This window comes from Phocoena phocoena, chromosome 6, assembly GCF_963924675.1.
Source record: "Phocoena phocoena chromosome 6, mPhoPho1.1, whole genome shotgun sequence".
In the NCBI taxonomy this organism is placed as follows: domain Eukaryota; kingdom Metazoa; phylum Chordata; class Mammalia; order Artiodactyla; family Phocoenidae; genus Phocoena; species Phocoena phocoena.
The window spans coordinates 88,068,416-88,083,645 of NC_089224.1; the positions used below are offsets into that span (position 1 = coordinate 88,068,416).

The 15,230-nt window shown below is 35.3% G+C and overlaps 1 protein-coding gene across 1 annotated transcript in view; it reads left to right on the plus strand.

Annotated features, from left to right (window-relative positions):
* The window catches only part of SLC44A1 (solute carrier family 44 member 1), a 120,288-nt gene extending 106,364 nt beyond the window's left edge, over positions 1 to 13,924 (plus strand). The window contains exons 13-16 of the mRNA XM_065879926.1: positions 2,043 to 2,180; positions 8,806 to 9,042; positions 10,882 to 10,962; positions 13,901 to 13,924. Of these exons, the coding sequence (XP_065735998.1) occupies positions 2,043 to 2,180; positions 8,806 to 9,042; positions 10,882 to 10,962; positions 13,901 to 13,924 (480 nt within the window). The remainder of the gene's footprint in view (positions 1 to 2,042; positions 2,181 to 8,805; positions 9,043 to 10,881; positions 10,963 to 13,900) is intronic.
* Positions 13,925 to 15,230: the final 1,306 nt, after the last annotated feature.

Below are 15,230 nucleotides of genomic sequence, written 5' to 3' on the forward strand. Positions count from 1 at the left end.
TATTGCCTTTCCCATGTTAGGGAAATTTTCGACTATAATCTCTTCAAGTATTTTCTCTGCTCTTTTCTCTCTCTCTTCTCCTTCTGGGACCCTTATAATGCAGATGTTGTTGCATTTAATGTTGTCCCGAGGTCTCTTAGGCTGTCTTCATTTCTTTTCATTCTTTTTTCTTTATTCTGTTCCACGGCAGTGAATTCCACCCTTCTGTCTTCCAGGTCACTTATCCGTTCTTCTGCCTCAGTTATTCTGCTATTGATTCCTTGTAGTGTAGTTTTCATTTCAATTATTGTATTGTTCATCTCTGTTTGTTTGTTCTTTAATTCTTCTAGGTCTTTGTTAAACATTTCTTGCATCTTCTCGATCTTTGCCTCCCTTCTTTTTCCAAGGTAGCGGATCATCTTCACTATCATTATCCTGAATTGTTTTTCTGGAAGGTTGCCTATCTCCACTTCATTTAGTTGTTTTTCTGGAGTTTTATCTTGTTCCTTCATCTGGTACATAGCCCTCTGCCTTTTCATCTTGTCTATCTTTCTGTGAATGTGGTTTTTGTTCCTCAGGCCACAGGATTGTAGTTCTTCTTGCTTCTGCTGTCTGCCCTCTGGTGGATGAGGCTATTTAAGAGGCTTGTGTAAGTTTCCTGATGGGAGGGACCGGTGGTGGGTAGAGCTGACTGTTGCTCTGGTGAGCAGAGCTCAGTAAAACTTTAATCCTCTTGACTGTTAATGGAGGGGGCTGGGTTCCCTCCCTCTTGGTTAGAATGGTAAGTTTTAGTTACAAAGTACGTATACGTTCCCTTCTAAGACTCAGATATATTTCATGTTATGTTACTTCTTCACATTTCCCTGAAAATGCCAGTGCTGTTCTAGAATGCAATGTAAAAAAGAAGGAAAAAATCTGAGTGGTCAAGGAAAACATGAGGCAGCAGAAGCAGGTATGACTTAATAAAAGTATGTCAGCTGGGGACTCAGTACTACAAGGGACAGAAAACCAGCTCATTCTGGCCTAAGAAAGAGCAAGAGTGAGAAGGGGGTGGGGGAGAGAGAAGAAGGGAGAGATTCTTAGCAATTTATTAGCTTCAATAACTAAGAAGTCCAGAATCTGGCTAGTTCCTAATCTTGCAAACACTGTCACCCAATGCGAGTACCTGATTCCTCTCCCTGTTCTGACTTCCATTATGTTGGCAAAACAGCCATAGCAATTCATACCCTCACACCTTGCTGTCCAGAAAAATGAGAGAGCTGCTGTCAGGAGCACCTATGGAAGAGAAGGGAAACTTCTTTTTTTCCTCCGGCAGCCCCAGCGAACATCTTTTACTTTCATAGGCTCTGATTAGTTTATGTACGAATCCCTGAATCGTTGTAGGTAGAACATGTTGATTGGCTTACATCAACCAAGGCCCACCGCAAGAGCTGGAGGTAATGTCAGTCTCACTCAGACTCCAAGAGAATGGGGAAGGTCTGTTTTCTTAAAGGGAATTTAGGATCCTGCCCCAGGAGGGAGGGGTATAAGATCAGCAGCAAACAGCTGTCTATTGCAAGAACTATGAGATAGGACAGCATAGAAGAAAGTACCAAGGAGGAAGGGTTCCAGTCCTAAAGCAGCACAGCAATCTGATGCCTTTATGTGTGTGTGTGTGTGTGTGTGTGTGTGTGTGTGTGCAGCTTTTAAAGCATCACTGAAGTGGTAATAATGCATCACTGATATGCATGGTAATGAACCCAAGATATCTAGGAAAGTTTAAATTATGGTTTGATTTACTAATACATGGAAGAAGTTAATGGATATTGGAAAGGTTTATGTGTGTTTTAATAAATATCAATGTTTTTAAAGGACCTAAGCTAGGCTAAATGAGAAGCTCTCGTTACCATATCAGGTTTTTTTTTTTAATATCTCATATTTCCTTGTGCTTAATCTAAATCTGTACCTCACCAAAGCCATGGGTTTAACTGTGAAGTCGTTTTACAAGCTATGCTTTAACTATGTTTGGTTTAAATCTTAAAGGTTACATGTACTGATGAAAAATTGTTTTTGCTTTTGTCCAGAACGCATACACAGCCACAGCTATCAACAGCACCAACTTCTGCACCTCAGCAAAGGACGCCTTTGTCATTCTCGTGGAGAATGCTTTGCGAGTAGCTGCCATCAACACAGTGGGGGATTTCATGTTATTCCTAGGCAAGGTAAGAAGACCAAGTATATTATGTCAGACAGACAGTAAATTTTTGCATATGTGTATAGTTGCTCTTTAATTTCAAAAATATATGTAGCCCACAAAAAACCTAAAAGTCACATAATATACAGCAAGCACTTACAAAACCCTTAATATATGTCAAGCACTGTTCTAAGTACTTTACATGTATTGTGCTCATTTAATCCTCATAATAAATTTGTAAAGGAAGTACTGTTATTATCTTCATGTTATAGAAGGGGAAACTGAGGCACGGAGCAGTTAAGTAATTTGCCCATTACATATTTTGAATTAAGAAACAGTCCATGTAATGGTTAGGGGCACTGCATCTGGAGCCTGACTGCCTGGATTTAAATCCTGGCCTGACTAGCTGTGTGACCTGAGGCAGGGTATATAACCACTCTGTGCCTCGGTTTGTCCATTTGTGAAATTGGGGTAATAATAGTGCCAAACCCCTAGAACTGTGAGGGTTAGACTGATTAATACTTGTAGGGTACCTAAGATAGTGCTTGATACATTGCAAGTTCTTGATGAATATTAGCAGTCATCGTTACTATATATAAACCCCTTAAAATAGAGCTATTAGGGAATGAGACCTAACTGTCCTCAAAAGTGTTTTTCTATTCTGTGCTATTAAAATCTGCAAAATGTTAGATAACATTATAATTGAGGACTCACTTTATCTTTGTATCTATATTTCAAACCATAAAATACTCAGAAAATTTGAAAAATTGAGTTAAGAAAACGGCACCACCACTATAACCTAATAACTTATTTTTATATTCCCTCCCAGTGTTTTTTCACAGGCTTATATTTCTATAGTATAACAATCCTAGTATTCATAGCTATTTATTCTGCTATTTTCACTTCATATTCTATCATATACATTTTTTGCATTACTTTGATAATTTTCATAATTACTCATTATCATGATGGCCACTGTTCCATCAAATGCTATTCTCTTACTGCTGAACACTTAAGTTACTCCGACCACTGTGCCTTTAAAATGTTCTTGAAAGGGAATTAAATATTTGATGCAGAAAGGCATTGATTAGCACTGTGTAATGTAGTGTTAAGTTCTCAGGCAATTGTCATCTAAAAAGAATTATAAAACCATACAGATAGTTATTTTGAAAATTTGTAATTAAACGTACATTATGACTCCTGGATTTGTTTTTGTCATGTTTTAACAATAAGAGGAAAATTTTTATAGTAAAAATTGAATGAGTTAATTCATGTTAACGAATGAGTACAGGTCTGACCCTGTCAGTAACCATTGCTATTATTTATGTGCTATATGACTAACTCAGGAAGGCTTCAGATTTTTTTGTTCATTTTTTATGTATTTATAATTGACCCCTGCTGCTAAGAAAGATATGAAGCAACTTAAAATAAAAACATATATAATGCAGAGCAATTAAAATAAAAGAGAAATAAGAAGACATACAGAGAATAAGGGAGAAAATTATACCAAGTGGCAACATTTGATCACGATAATTTTAGTAACCCTGATTGAGACACTTGCTGAGTACCAGGTACTGAGGGCAGTGCTTTATGTGAAGTGTTATATTTGGTCCTCCCCTGTAAGGAGACCTACTACTATTATCTTCATTTTACAGCAAAGGAAACCAAAGTTTAGAGAGCTAAGTAGGTTGTCCAAATTTAGAAAACTCGAATGTGGCAGAGCTGGAGTTCAGACTCAGATCTGTCTGACTTCAAAGTTTTTAATCACTGTGTGCTATAATTGCCTCAACTGACATTAATTTTGTCCCTGGGCCTGCCTTTTTTTTTTTTTTTCCCCTAAATCCTTTTGATTCTGATGATTGTAAACTACTGGAGATAATTCTAAATACAGCATTACTTATAGTAGTGACTAATTGTAAACAATCTACTGCCTGACAGTAAAGGTTGGAAATAATAATCAACAGACTATTCACCTCTTAAACCCTGTGTTTTTGTTTTATTTTTTTAACTTTAAAAATTTTTTTTGGCCACGCCGTGTGGCTTGTAGGATCTTAGTTCCCCAACCAGGGATTGAACCCAGGCCCATGGCAGTGAAAACGCCAAGTCCTAACCACTGGACCACCAAGGAATTCCCTAAACCATGTTTTTTATTGAGTTTATAATGTGATAATGTGTATAATAAGTGGAAAAGCTGAGTAAAACTACTAGACCATCACAGAATCATTTTAAAATGTGCATAAAAATGTGCATAAGAAAGAGAAAGAAAATTAATATCTCAAAATAGTTTTAATAACGATTGCTTTGGGATATTGAAAATATGAGTGATTCCAAGCACCTCCCCCCACTTTATCATATAATGGTAAAGTTTCTATGATATGATAGAAACTTTGATAAAGTTGATAAACTTTATATGATAAAGTTTCTATATTAAGTATGCATTTCTCTTATAATGGAAAAATATATACAGGATAAAATACAGTGTTTTAAAATTGGCTTTGAGTTTTTCAGCAACCTAATGACCTGTCAAATTTTTTTCTTTAGGTTTATCATAACTTTTTAGTCAGTCAACAAACATTTATAGAGTGCCTACTGGTAATGTACTAGGGGCTATTCTGGGTGCTGCTTATATACTAGTCAATAAAGACAATTTAAAATCTGGTAGAAAAGGAAGTTTTGTATCCCTTTTTTCACTTTGTGTTATATTATGAGCATTTCTCATTTTATTAAAAATGTCTATATAGTTGTTGTATCATTTATTTATTAACAAAGCCTCTGGGTTCTTTTGGTTTTTTTACAGTTGAACTTTTCTCAATTTTTTACTATTATAAAGTGAAACTTTTGTATACCAGTTCTTGCCCACATTAATACTTATTTCCTGAGGCCAGAGTCCTAGAAGTGGAATTAATGAGTTCAAATACATAATAGGATTTTTGATACATATTTCCAAGTTGCTTTCCAGAAAAATATAATTTTGAATAACATAATATTTCTAATGTTGTAAAAACAAGACTTTTAAAACCATGAAAGGTAAACACTTTTTAAATTGAGAAATCAAAAAAGGAAACAGATAAGAGGAAAAAAAAACTTCTGGGTTTCCAACATACTAAGATAAATTCTTGTTTTTCTTTTCCAAAAATATAGTTCTGATCACAGAATACAATAAATCTTTTAAAGAGATTCTTTCATTACAATTAATGAAGTTAATGGCTACTAGTATGCAGAAATAGTTTTTGATCAGATAGTTCAACTAGGTAGATCATAATAAACATTATGAAAGTGTCAGGAACAAACTACTAGTACATGGAACAACTTGGATGAATCTTGAGGGAATTATGCTGAGTGAAAAATGCCAATCCCAGAAGATTAAGTGCTGTATGATTCCATTTATATAACATTCTTGAAATGACAATATTATATCAATAGGAATGGAGACCATATATGTGGTCACCCAGTTAGTGATAGGGGAGGGGGGAAGTAGGAATATCTATAAAAGGTTAAAGCGAAGGATGCTTGTGGTGATGGAAATGTTCTGTATCTTTGTCGTATCAGTATGAATATCTGGGTTGTGACTTTGTACTATAATTTTGCAAGGTGTTACGATTGAAGGGAACTGGGTAATGGGTACATGGAATCGTTCTGTTACTTTTTATAACTGCACGTGAATTCATAATATCTCAAAATTTTAAATTTAATTTTCTAAACCTTGATTTTAGAAAGAAAACAAAAGACAGTGTCATATATTCCATTTCTATGAAGCCCCAATGATTTTATGGAATGGTAAATTAGATTTGGAAGAGACCTTAGCTCCTCTAGTTTAGTGGCTTGTGACCTATGGTCACTGGCCTACAGGGTCCTCAAAGATTAAGAATAGTGATTTAGAAGCTTTTTAAACATTTTTAAGTCTAATAGGTATTGCATTTTAAGTCTAATAAATATTGCATACTGCATATTTATTGCCAATAAAACTATACCAAAAAAATCCCCCAAATCTTGTTTCTTTGCTTCTGTTTGAAATTATTTTACCTCTATTTGATAATACTTTTTATGACAATTAGATGTTCTAGCTGACAATTTAATCTGGCTTCAATTATTGAAAAATAAAAATATGAGTTATTTGTTGATGCTATTTTGTTGGTAAACAAAATCTTTCAAAACATGGGTTCCATGGGGGAAAAGGGCATCATAAATGCAAGATTTATGATTAAAAAAAAAAAAGAAAGAAAGAAGCTAAGTTTGCCAGTCACTATGTTAAATGCTTTCAGAATGCTTATTTTAACAATTATGGGATGTATGTCCTATTGTGTCTCTCTTAAAGATGGAAAAACAATCTCAGAAAAGTTAAGTGAACTTGCTTAGAGTCACAAAACTAAGAAGTTCTAACTGATTCAGTCCTACATCTTTCTGACTCCAAAACCAGCATCCTTTTCTTCCTGCTTCTCACATCCTACTCTGTGTATGAATCTCTTCTACTGCATCACAAATAATTTATCCTTTATAACAAGAATGTCTAAACCTTTCAAATCAAACATCCTATTACCAAAAAATGATTTGAGCACATTTCCCCAATATATTTACATTTATTTATTAATGACGTATGTATAGCTTTCACTAATATATGCTTTATAAAGTGTAAAATTTTAAATGTATGGGAAATACAAATAGAAGTCCCGGGTGATTCTCTTGAACCTTCTCTGGGCTATGTGTACTCTACCATGGAGATCAGTGATATAGAGCAGTACTCCTTATAGGCTGTGGACTTTCTAAGAATCACCGGAGGGTTCTTTGAAAATGAATATTGCTAAGCTTCATATTAAATCAAACCAATCAGATTCTCTGGGGGCAGGACCCAGGAATCTGCATTATTCACAAACTCCCCAAGGGATTTCCAGCCCGTCTAATAGTTTGAGAACCACTAATGTATCCTCTGCTTGAATGAGTGCATGATACCCTTTCATTATATTGGGGAGTAATTATTAAATTAAATTGGGGAGTAAATTATTAAATTGACTTTTTAAGCTAAATGTCACTAGTTTTTGAAGTTGGTTCTCATGTGACAGTATTCTACCTTAACAGTTTTTGTCTCAGCATCTACTTGTCTGAGCCACATCTTCTGCCTATAATTGACTTTAACATTTCAAATGTGGTTTAACTTTCGGTGCCATAGAGAGAGTGTAAAGCAGCTGAGTTCTCCCACAGGGTGGATGTAAAAACATTGAAGAAGGGTATAAGAAATAACTCATCCTGAAATTGAAACACAAGAGGGGAAAAAAATGGACCTAATTAGCTATTGGTGGACATCACCCCAGAAAATAGGTCACTGTGAGAGAAGATTCATAGGTATATTGCCACAAAAAATGATGGGAGGGGAGCAGACCCAGATTTGCTCCCTAAAATCATCTGAGAGAGGGATCAATTTATAGCTTAACCAATACATCCTCTGATGCATTATAATTCCGGTTAAGATAATGGTGAATGAGAGATGTTTTGGTGTTGATAAATAGTGAGGGAAAGGCAAAAGAAGAATTCTCAGTCTGCCTGTCCTCAGCACTGGGCAAGGAAAGGCTGCCGTGGTTCTAGAGAACTCTTTTCCTTTGTTATTTAAAGCTTGACGCTAGGCCAGGTAAAGGGCTGGGGAAGAGTGTGGCTAGGATTCAGTGTAATCTGTTACAGTGATATATCAGTATCCAAGTATTTGCTGAATTTTTACCTGGAAAGAGTACTGGTGTTGGCATCATAAGACCATTTTTTGAATGATATCTGCTCTTTATTCTACTCTGTGGCCTTGCGCAGATCAGCTAGCCCCTCTAAGCATGAGGGTGATAATGTTTGCCATAAGCCATTCATAGAGTTATTGAAAAACTGAAATGAAAAGTATTAAAAGGAGCACAGCAAATTTAAAGTGCTGCGTGTACAGTGTTGAAGCATCAGAGTAGGTGGTTCTTGACAGTAGGCAAATGGCTATTTCTTTTATTTTTACAGCATGAGTGTGTTTGGCAACCTCTTTCTCCACAAATAGTCCAAATCAACACTTCATGGCAAATCATATTAAATTTACCACATATTCTATGTGAAATAAAATATGGAACAAAGAAAAGCTCTTAGAGGTGTTTGTTGCAGCATTATTTATATCTGAAAACAATATGTCTCCAAGTATAGGAGAATGGTTAAATAAATTTTAAATCATCCATAAAATGTAAATATGTAGCTGAATACATATTTATGAAACATTTATGATATATAAATATTAATGAATAGCTTTTAATGATATGGTTATATAATACTATTCCATATATGTAAAAATGCTTAGAAAAAATACATAGCAATACCCTGAAATGTCAATAATTTCCTTCTGAGTGCTAAAAGTGTGTATAATTTTTTTTCTAATATATGTATACATTTATCTTAAAAATTGCCACAGATGCTGAATAAGTGAAGTCTTAGGAAACAAGCATAACATTTGGAAAACTTGATTATTTTTAGTGTCAACAAGGATGATATTTATGTTATATGATATACATGTATATGCTTTCTAATTTGCGGTGGCATGGACTCATGCAACCATCATTTATAAATGGAGAAGTCTGCAAATGATGAAGAAATAGTGGTTTTCTGCAGGAGGTTATTAAACGTGATCTTTGTTCTCTCTGCTTTAGGTGCTGATAGTCTGCAGCACAGGTTTGGCTGGGATTATGCTGCTCAACTACCAGCAAGATTACACAGTATGGGTGCTGCCTCTGATCATCGTCTGCCTCTTTGCTTTCCTAGTCGCTCATTGCTTCCTGTCCATTTACGAAATGGTAGTGGATGTATTATTCTTGTGTTTTGCCATTGATACAAAATACAATGACGGGAGCCCAGGCAGAGAATTTTATATGGATAAAGTGCTGATGGTAAGTACCTCAAATGCCCTCTACTGCTTTAAGGATAAAAATACTAATACAAATATTTTATAGACTATTCTCTGTATTTAATTCCCATTATATGAACCTGCGTAATTCAGAATTAAACCTTCAGCACCCGTGAATGAGGTTAGTCTTGGGGAAATCAGGGAAGAAGATCCTCTTGGCATGAACGAGACCATTTCAAATCTACCTAGCTAGAGCAGTTTCCCATTAAGAGTCCTGAGTTCACACTATTCCATACTGCTCTCTCCATCTCTCCAGTTAGATACACTTGAATCGACTTTTTTAGCCCTTGAACTGGAACATTGGACAGCTGGTGTTCTAAGTGCCTTTTCCTGAATCAGAACTCAAAGACAAAAGTTTTATTTCCCAGGTTGTAGTGCCTATCTGTATTTCTCCATCCACCACCTTACCAAGTATTATTGCTGTCAGCCCTGCTAAAACTCATTATCCTAAGTATTCCAGGCCAAACTGAAGGAGTTTTGTAATGAATACAGATTATCAGACCCATGACTGGTAGATGGTATTGTTTTCCATTAGTCAAGATCTGAACCTTTACACAGATATTATATTCAGATTCTTCATAGTTACGTAGCCTCTGCAGCTTCCCTATATTAGAACCTCAATTAAATTTTTTAAAAAATTTAGAAACCATTCTAAAATGGTTTAAATACTAGTATCAATGTCAAATGCTGCCCAATTAAAGATGTGTTTTAATAAAGCTATAAAATATTCCTATCTCAAGAGTGGATAATATTTAAGATTAAACATTAGACCTTGAAATAGCACACCATCTTCCAGAAACATGGTTTATCTAGTTAAATCTCAAATAAATGTATTAATAAATAAGCTAGATTCTTTTTTTTTTTCAATCTCGAAAATTCCAAGTGATTCAACTGACCTATTTGGTACTCATTATCTCTTTTACTAAGAACATTACCGGCTACATTTTGGACATTTTCATAATCTCAATTATAATCCTAACTCAATTATAATCCTATAATGACGCTAACAGAGCGTCATAACTATTATTTTCATAATGGAATTTGACCTAGAAGCATCATCTCTTGTGTGATTAAGGCATTTAGGAGGAGAGGTTTGTTTTTGTTTTTTAAGCCACTGAAGAAAAGCAGAGTAAAATATATAGTTTTTATTATTTTAGTTTTCTCTATAAGAATGATGAGGATATTGAACGAGGAAGTACTCCATAAACTTTGACAGGATAGAAATGTTTCCTTCAGGTCATAATCCCATTTTAACTACTTCTATCCACTGGTTCTGGTTGTTACTCCCTGTCTTCCTGCTTTATGGAGTAATCTCAAGGCCAGATAGACTTTTTTTTTTTTCTAATAGCTTATTTATGGCTTGGTAAAAACAGTATACTATACTTAGTAGTATCAACGCTTTCTTTTGCCTCCTAGGGTTATTTTAAAGAGGAGGCTTATAGAGTAAAATGTTGTTGCTTTTCCATTTAACCTTGATACGGAAAAAGTAACACAACAAATAAAACAATATTCTAAGTGTGGAAAAATAGTCTTTTCTAAAAAATGAAAGATATTTTCTCTTTCAGATAGAACTGACATCTCTTTGAGCCTAAGTGAGATTGTCACAAGGAATGGTGGGAAAAAAGATTTTATATCAACAGATTGCATCCCCACAAATTTAGCTGCTCTTAACGTGTGGTACCAAATATTATGTATTGCTATGTTTTTAGGCCATCCATTTTACCATTACTGAGTCAAAAATGTAAATATTCTTTAGAAATCATCTACCAACTGAAGTCTGAAAGGACCTAAGAATTTATGTAATTTGGTCCCTGTTTTGCAGGAGTTTGTGGAAAACAGCAGGAAAGCAATGAAAGAAGCTGGTAAGGGAGGTGTTGCTGATGCCAGAGAGCTAAAACCGATGGTAGGTGGAGATGAGGAGGTGGCCGCCCTCCAAGAATTTCACTTTCACTTCCTCTCTCTCTCTCTCTTCACTGACTGCACTTCTTCAGGAGAAGCTTTTGTGATCTGTGTCACGCAGGACGTGCTGCTCTTTCTGTTTGTGTGTTTACCCATCACTTGGATGGCAGAATTCTTGTCACAACTGAGACCACCTTCTGTAAAAGTAAGCTGAAAGGAACAGTGTTCATGGCGGGGCAGGGGATATTTTTGTCCCTGAGGTGAACTTGCAGTTTCCATTTTTTTCTTCTTAACTGTCAGTGTTTAGTTTTCATGGGACTGAACATTTGGTTGTGCACTTGAACTGACGGTTTGATACTTATTTTAGAAGTGATGATAGCAATTCCTTTCAACTTGCTGAAATTCATATTCCCCCCTTCTTTTAATATTGGTTTGTTTATGTTGCTGTCTTTTCCCCTTTGCTGACTTTTTCTTCTGTTGCCTGGATTGTACTTTCTTTGTTTCTTAAGCTATTTTTCAGTAGCAAACAAGGCTATTTCCGTCAACACCCACATTCCCACTCAATAAGACAATCTGGTCTTCTCCAGCCTCAGCTTAATTGTGAGAAAGATAAATTACCTCTGGTCAGTGATATATATATAACCACTCTCCTTTCATTTGAAAAAAGCAACTTAAAGTTAACCAGTATAAGAAAATACTGAGTAGCTTTTCCCATATATATTCTCACCACTGCATAATGACAGATGTCTTTAGCTATATTGGTCTAATTACTGCTTGTATTACAAGTGTATTATTCTTAAAGAGCATGTTTATTTCAGAATATTATATAATTGCCTACATCCTTAAGCGCTTAATTTTAAAACAATGTGCCTTCTATTTGTGTATAATGTCCAAAAAAAAGGAGAGGTGAGGACTCTCTTTTCTTTCTCCTTTATACTTTAATAAATGGTTTGATTTATAGGTGTCCAACTTAAGAAATATGTAGTATAAAACAAGCCCATTTAAGTATGTAAGAATAGAGGAAATGGCTTCATTGCGGGGGTAGGGGGTGGTATATGTATATGCAAAATAACTGCATATTCAACCTACATTAAAGCCTCAACAGAATGTTTAGATATAAACTCTTCTCTGTAACCCCATCCAGTGCCTATTTTGGTGTTGCTCTTAATAGCATTGATGATGATAAAGTCAAAACTTCAATGTTTATATTACCAAGGCACAGATCACTCTAATCATAAGTAAGAGCATGTAGAATGGCCATGTAACTCTTATTTTTAAGTGTGCGTCAGATAGCACTGGATGAACAGGGAAGGGGTGCTAATCACCAATCCCTCCTGTCAGGTTACTTGCCTCCCTACCCTTTCTTTCTGCATCCCTCTTACTTCATGTGGGCTGAGGGGGACCACAGTGAAAACTCTGCCACCCCTAAGATAGCCTGGGAAAATGAGGAAGGTTTCCTTCTTGCCACTGCTTGGTTGTCCTAATTGTTCAGAAAATAAGGTTTCAAACCTAAAACTTTTAAAAGACATATAAAATCTTAAAATGTAAACCACCCTTCTTTCCAGTGGTTGAAGCGTACATTAAATCACTCTTCAGTAACAAGCATTTAAAGAAAGGGAGAAATAATTAGAGGTTTAGGACTAGCTACTTCGACCGTGAATTGGCATGTATTTCTGTATTATTCTTGAGGGAAAGATAGCTGAATTGTGGTAGACCAGAATGCAAATACACCTTCTCTTACCTAAACCCCTGATTCATAGGTATTAATAGTAGGAGAATTGCCTAGGTTGTGTGGCATTCTATCAGAAGCCAAAAATGTAGAAAATTTTTCCCCCTAATATTACTTTCAGCTTTAAATTAATGTCCCTTAATTCAAACACCACATTAAAATATTCATTCCACTTTTACTTTTATTTTATGTTGTTCGTTGCTTGCAGATTAATGGCAAAGCCCTCTGCCGTGTCCCAAAATACATCTTCTGTGTGCATTGTTTTTCTGGTCCTTTGGACATTGTAGCATTTGATCTCTAAGAACAACGTTTTAAGTGGTTCAGAAAGTCCCCATGAGAGATGTGTGAATTGTTGCTCACAGGATAGTTAAATCTTTCAAGCATATCAGTACCTCTAAATCTGCTCTCTTTCGAAGTATGCATGTTAAGAGTTGACCCGTAATACCACCACCATCTTGTGTGTGTCCCTAAAGAAGTACCTGAGAAACTCCCTCCTAAAGTTTGGGGATTGGTAGAATTTACGATTGCTTATTTGTGTTTGCTTGGTTTAATTCACATGTTATTCCCATAGATGAAAGTTCTGTTAACAGAGCGTCATAACTATTTTGCTGCATCTGTAGAAACACTGCTGTTCGAGTTCACTGTCTCCTTAATGGGATAGTTTAATATGAGTTTTTTTTAAGTCTATAAAATAATGTTCAGAAAAATGAAGTTTAAATTTTTACATTTGACAGGGCATTACTAAACTAAACATAAGTACTTCCAGTTTTCCTCTTAGACTTTTTTTTTTTGAGAGAGCCTCACTAGTTAAGGAAACTTTGAAGGTTCATAAGGTCTTTCTATAAATCTTTGAAAATTATTTTAGAAAAATTTACCAAATGTGATGTAGAGGTTTAAGAAAGAGACATCTGGCAATCTGCTCGCTATCATACAGGAAAAACTTACAGAGAAAATGGAGGAAAAAACCTGGGCACTATAGCAACATAGACTAGAGATGAATTCTCTGCATATCTCAAAGATGACCCAGAGGGAAGTGTGACTTTCTACAATCACAGGAATTTCAGACCCTGGAATTTAGGTTTGGGGGAGAAGGGTTCTCAATCCATTTTTCTTTATTGCTGTTTGTGACCATCTGTGTATTTGTAACATCATTCATGATCTCCTTTTAATGGTAATTGTCTAAGATTATACTCTGTATGACTTTGTTTTCTAGGCTTCGGGAGCAAGTTCTGCTTGAACCTAGCCGACCGTTATGGAACCCATTGACATTCCAAAACAATATATACACATAACTATGTATTTGTGTGTGTGGGTGTGTGTATATATGTATATGTATGTGTGTATATATATGTATATGTATATACACACACACACATAATCAGCCAAAATCAGAGAACAGGAACAGGGATTTAATACCTTTTTTATGCTTATTTTTGTCGAACATGTACTCCTTTCATACGGGTGGCTTTTACAAGGCAACTGCCGTCATTTAATGTTTTCAATTGTAATTGTCTTAATGGAAATGTTAAGATTCATATCTGATTAACATTTTTAATAACTTAGAGGAGATTTTAACTTTAGTTATTTAAATTAGGTAAAATTATTGTACCGAATTCTCCGTCTAAAGTTTATTCAGGGGTGATTTCCCTGATGTGTGCATAAAATCAAGACCTTATTTTACTGATGCATAAGTCCTAGTGGGATGAGACTAGGCATATGCTTTCAGGTAAATAAGGAGTTACTCCATTCAGTTTTCCCCAATCAAAGAAGCCATGTCATTTTCCTTTTAGAAACATACAAGTGGACCCAATATGGGAATTTTCGTAATAGCTCATGCATTTGTCAGCCAACATTAAAAAGTAACCAACTCCTCAGGTATTTGTAGTTTACCCTAATGCTTCTATAAGAGAGTAGGTAAAAAAGGAAAGGGTAGATAATCTTTCTTATGCAAACTTTTCTCTTATATTTTGTCTTTCTTTCATTTTGACGTTAGTAGCATCCTCCACACATTTGTGTGCCTGATTTGAAAGGAAGCTGGGGTACCCAGCAAGTTTAGCCTTTAAGTTTCTGTGTATAGGTTTGCAGACTAAGTAATGCTGGAAGGAATAAAAAAGGGAGAGAAACATGAAACACAAAGCATTGAAAATTCCAGTACTTGGGCTTCTGCTTCAGAGGAACTTCAATGGCTTAGGGCTAAATGGCCATTTTATTCAAATGCTTGCTATAAAATCTGAAAACATACTGGCAGGTGCTCCTCTCCTTATTCATTAAGTATCCAGAATTCTACAATGTTTAACTGAAGGATTGGTTAATGTTTTGATCCTCAAGTGTTGAACGTTCTTTGTGTTTGGGGATGGGTTTTGGGTTTTGGGGGGTTTTTTAATTCCTGAAGCTTACCAGATATGAATGGCTAATATTTCATTGTTCTGCTTATTGTAATGGTGAATGCTTTAAGAAAAAAAAGTGTAATTTGCTAAGAATAATTCATGATCTGTTTATGCGATAACTCCTTTTTGTTACAATTTTTTTAAAAAAAGCTATTT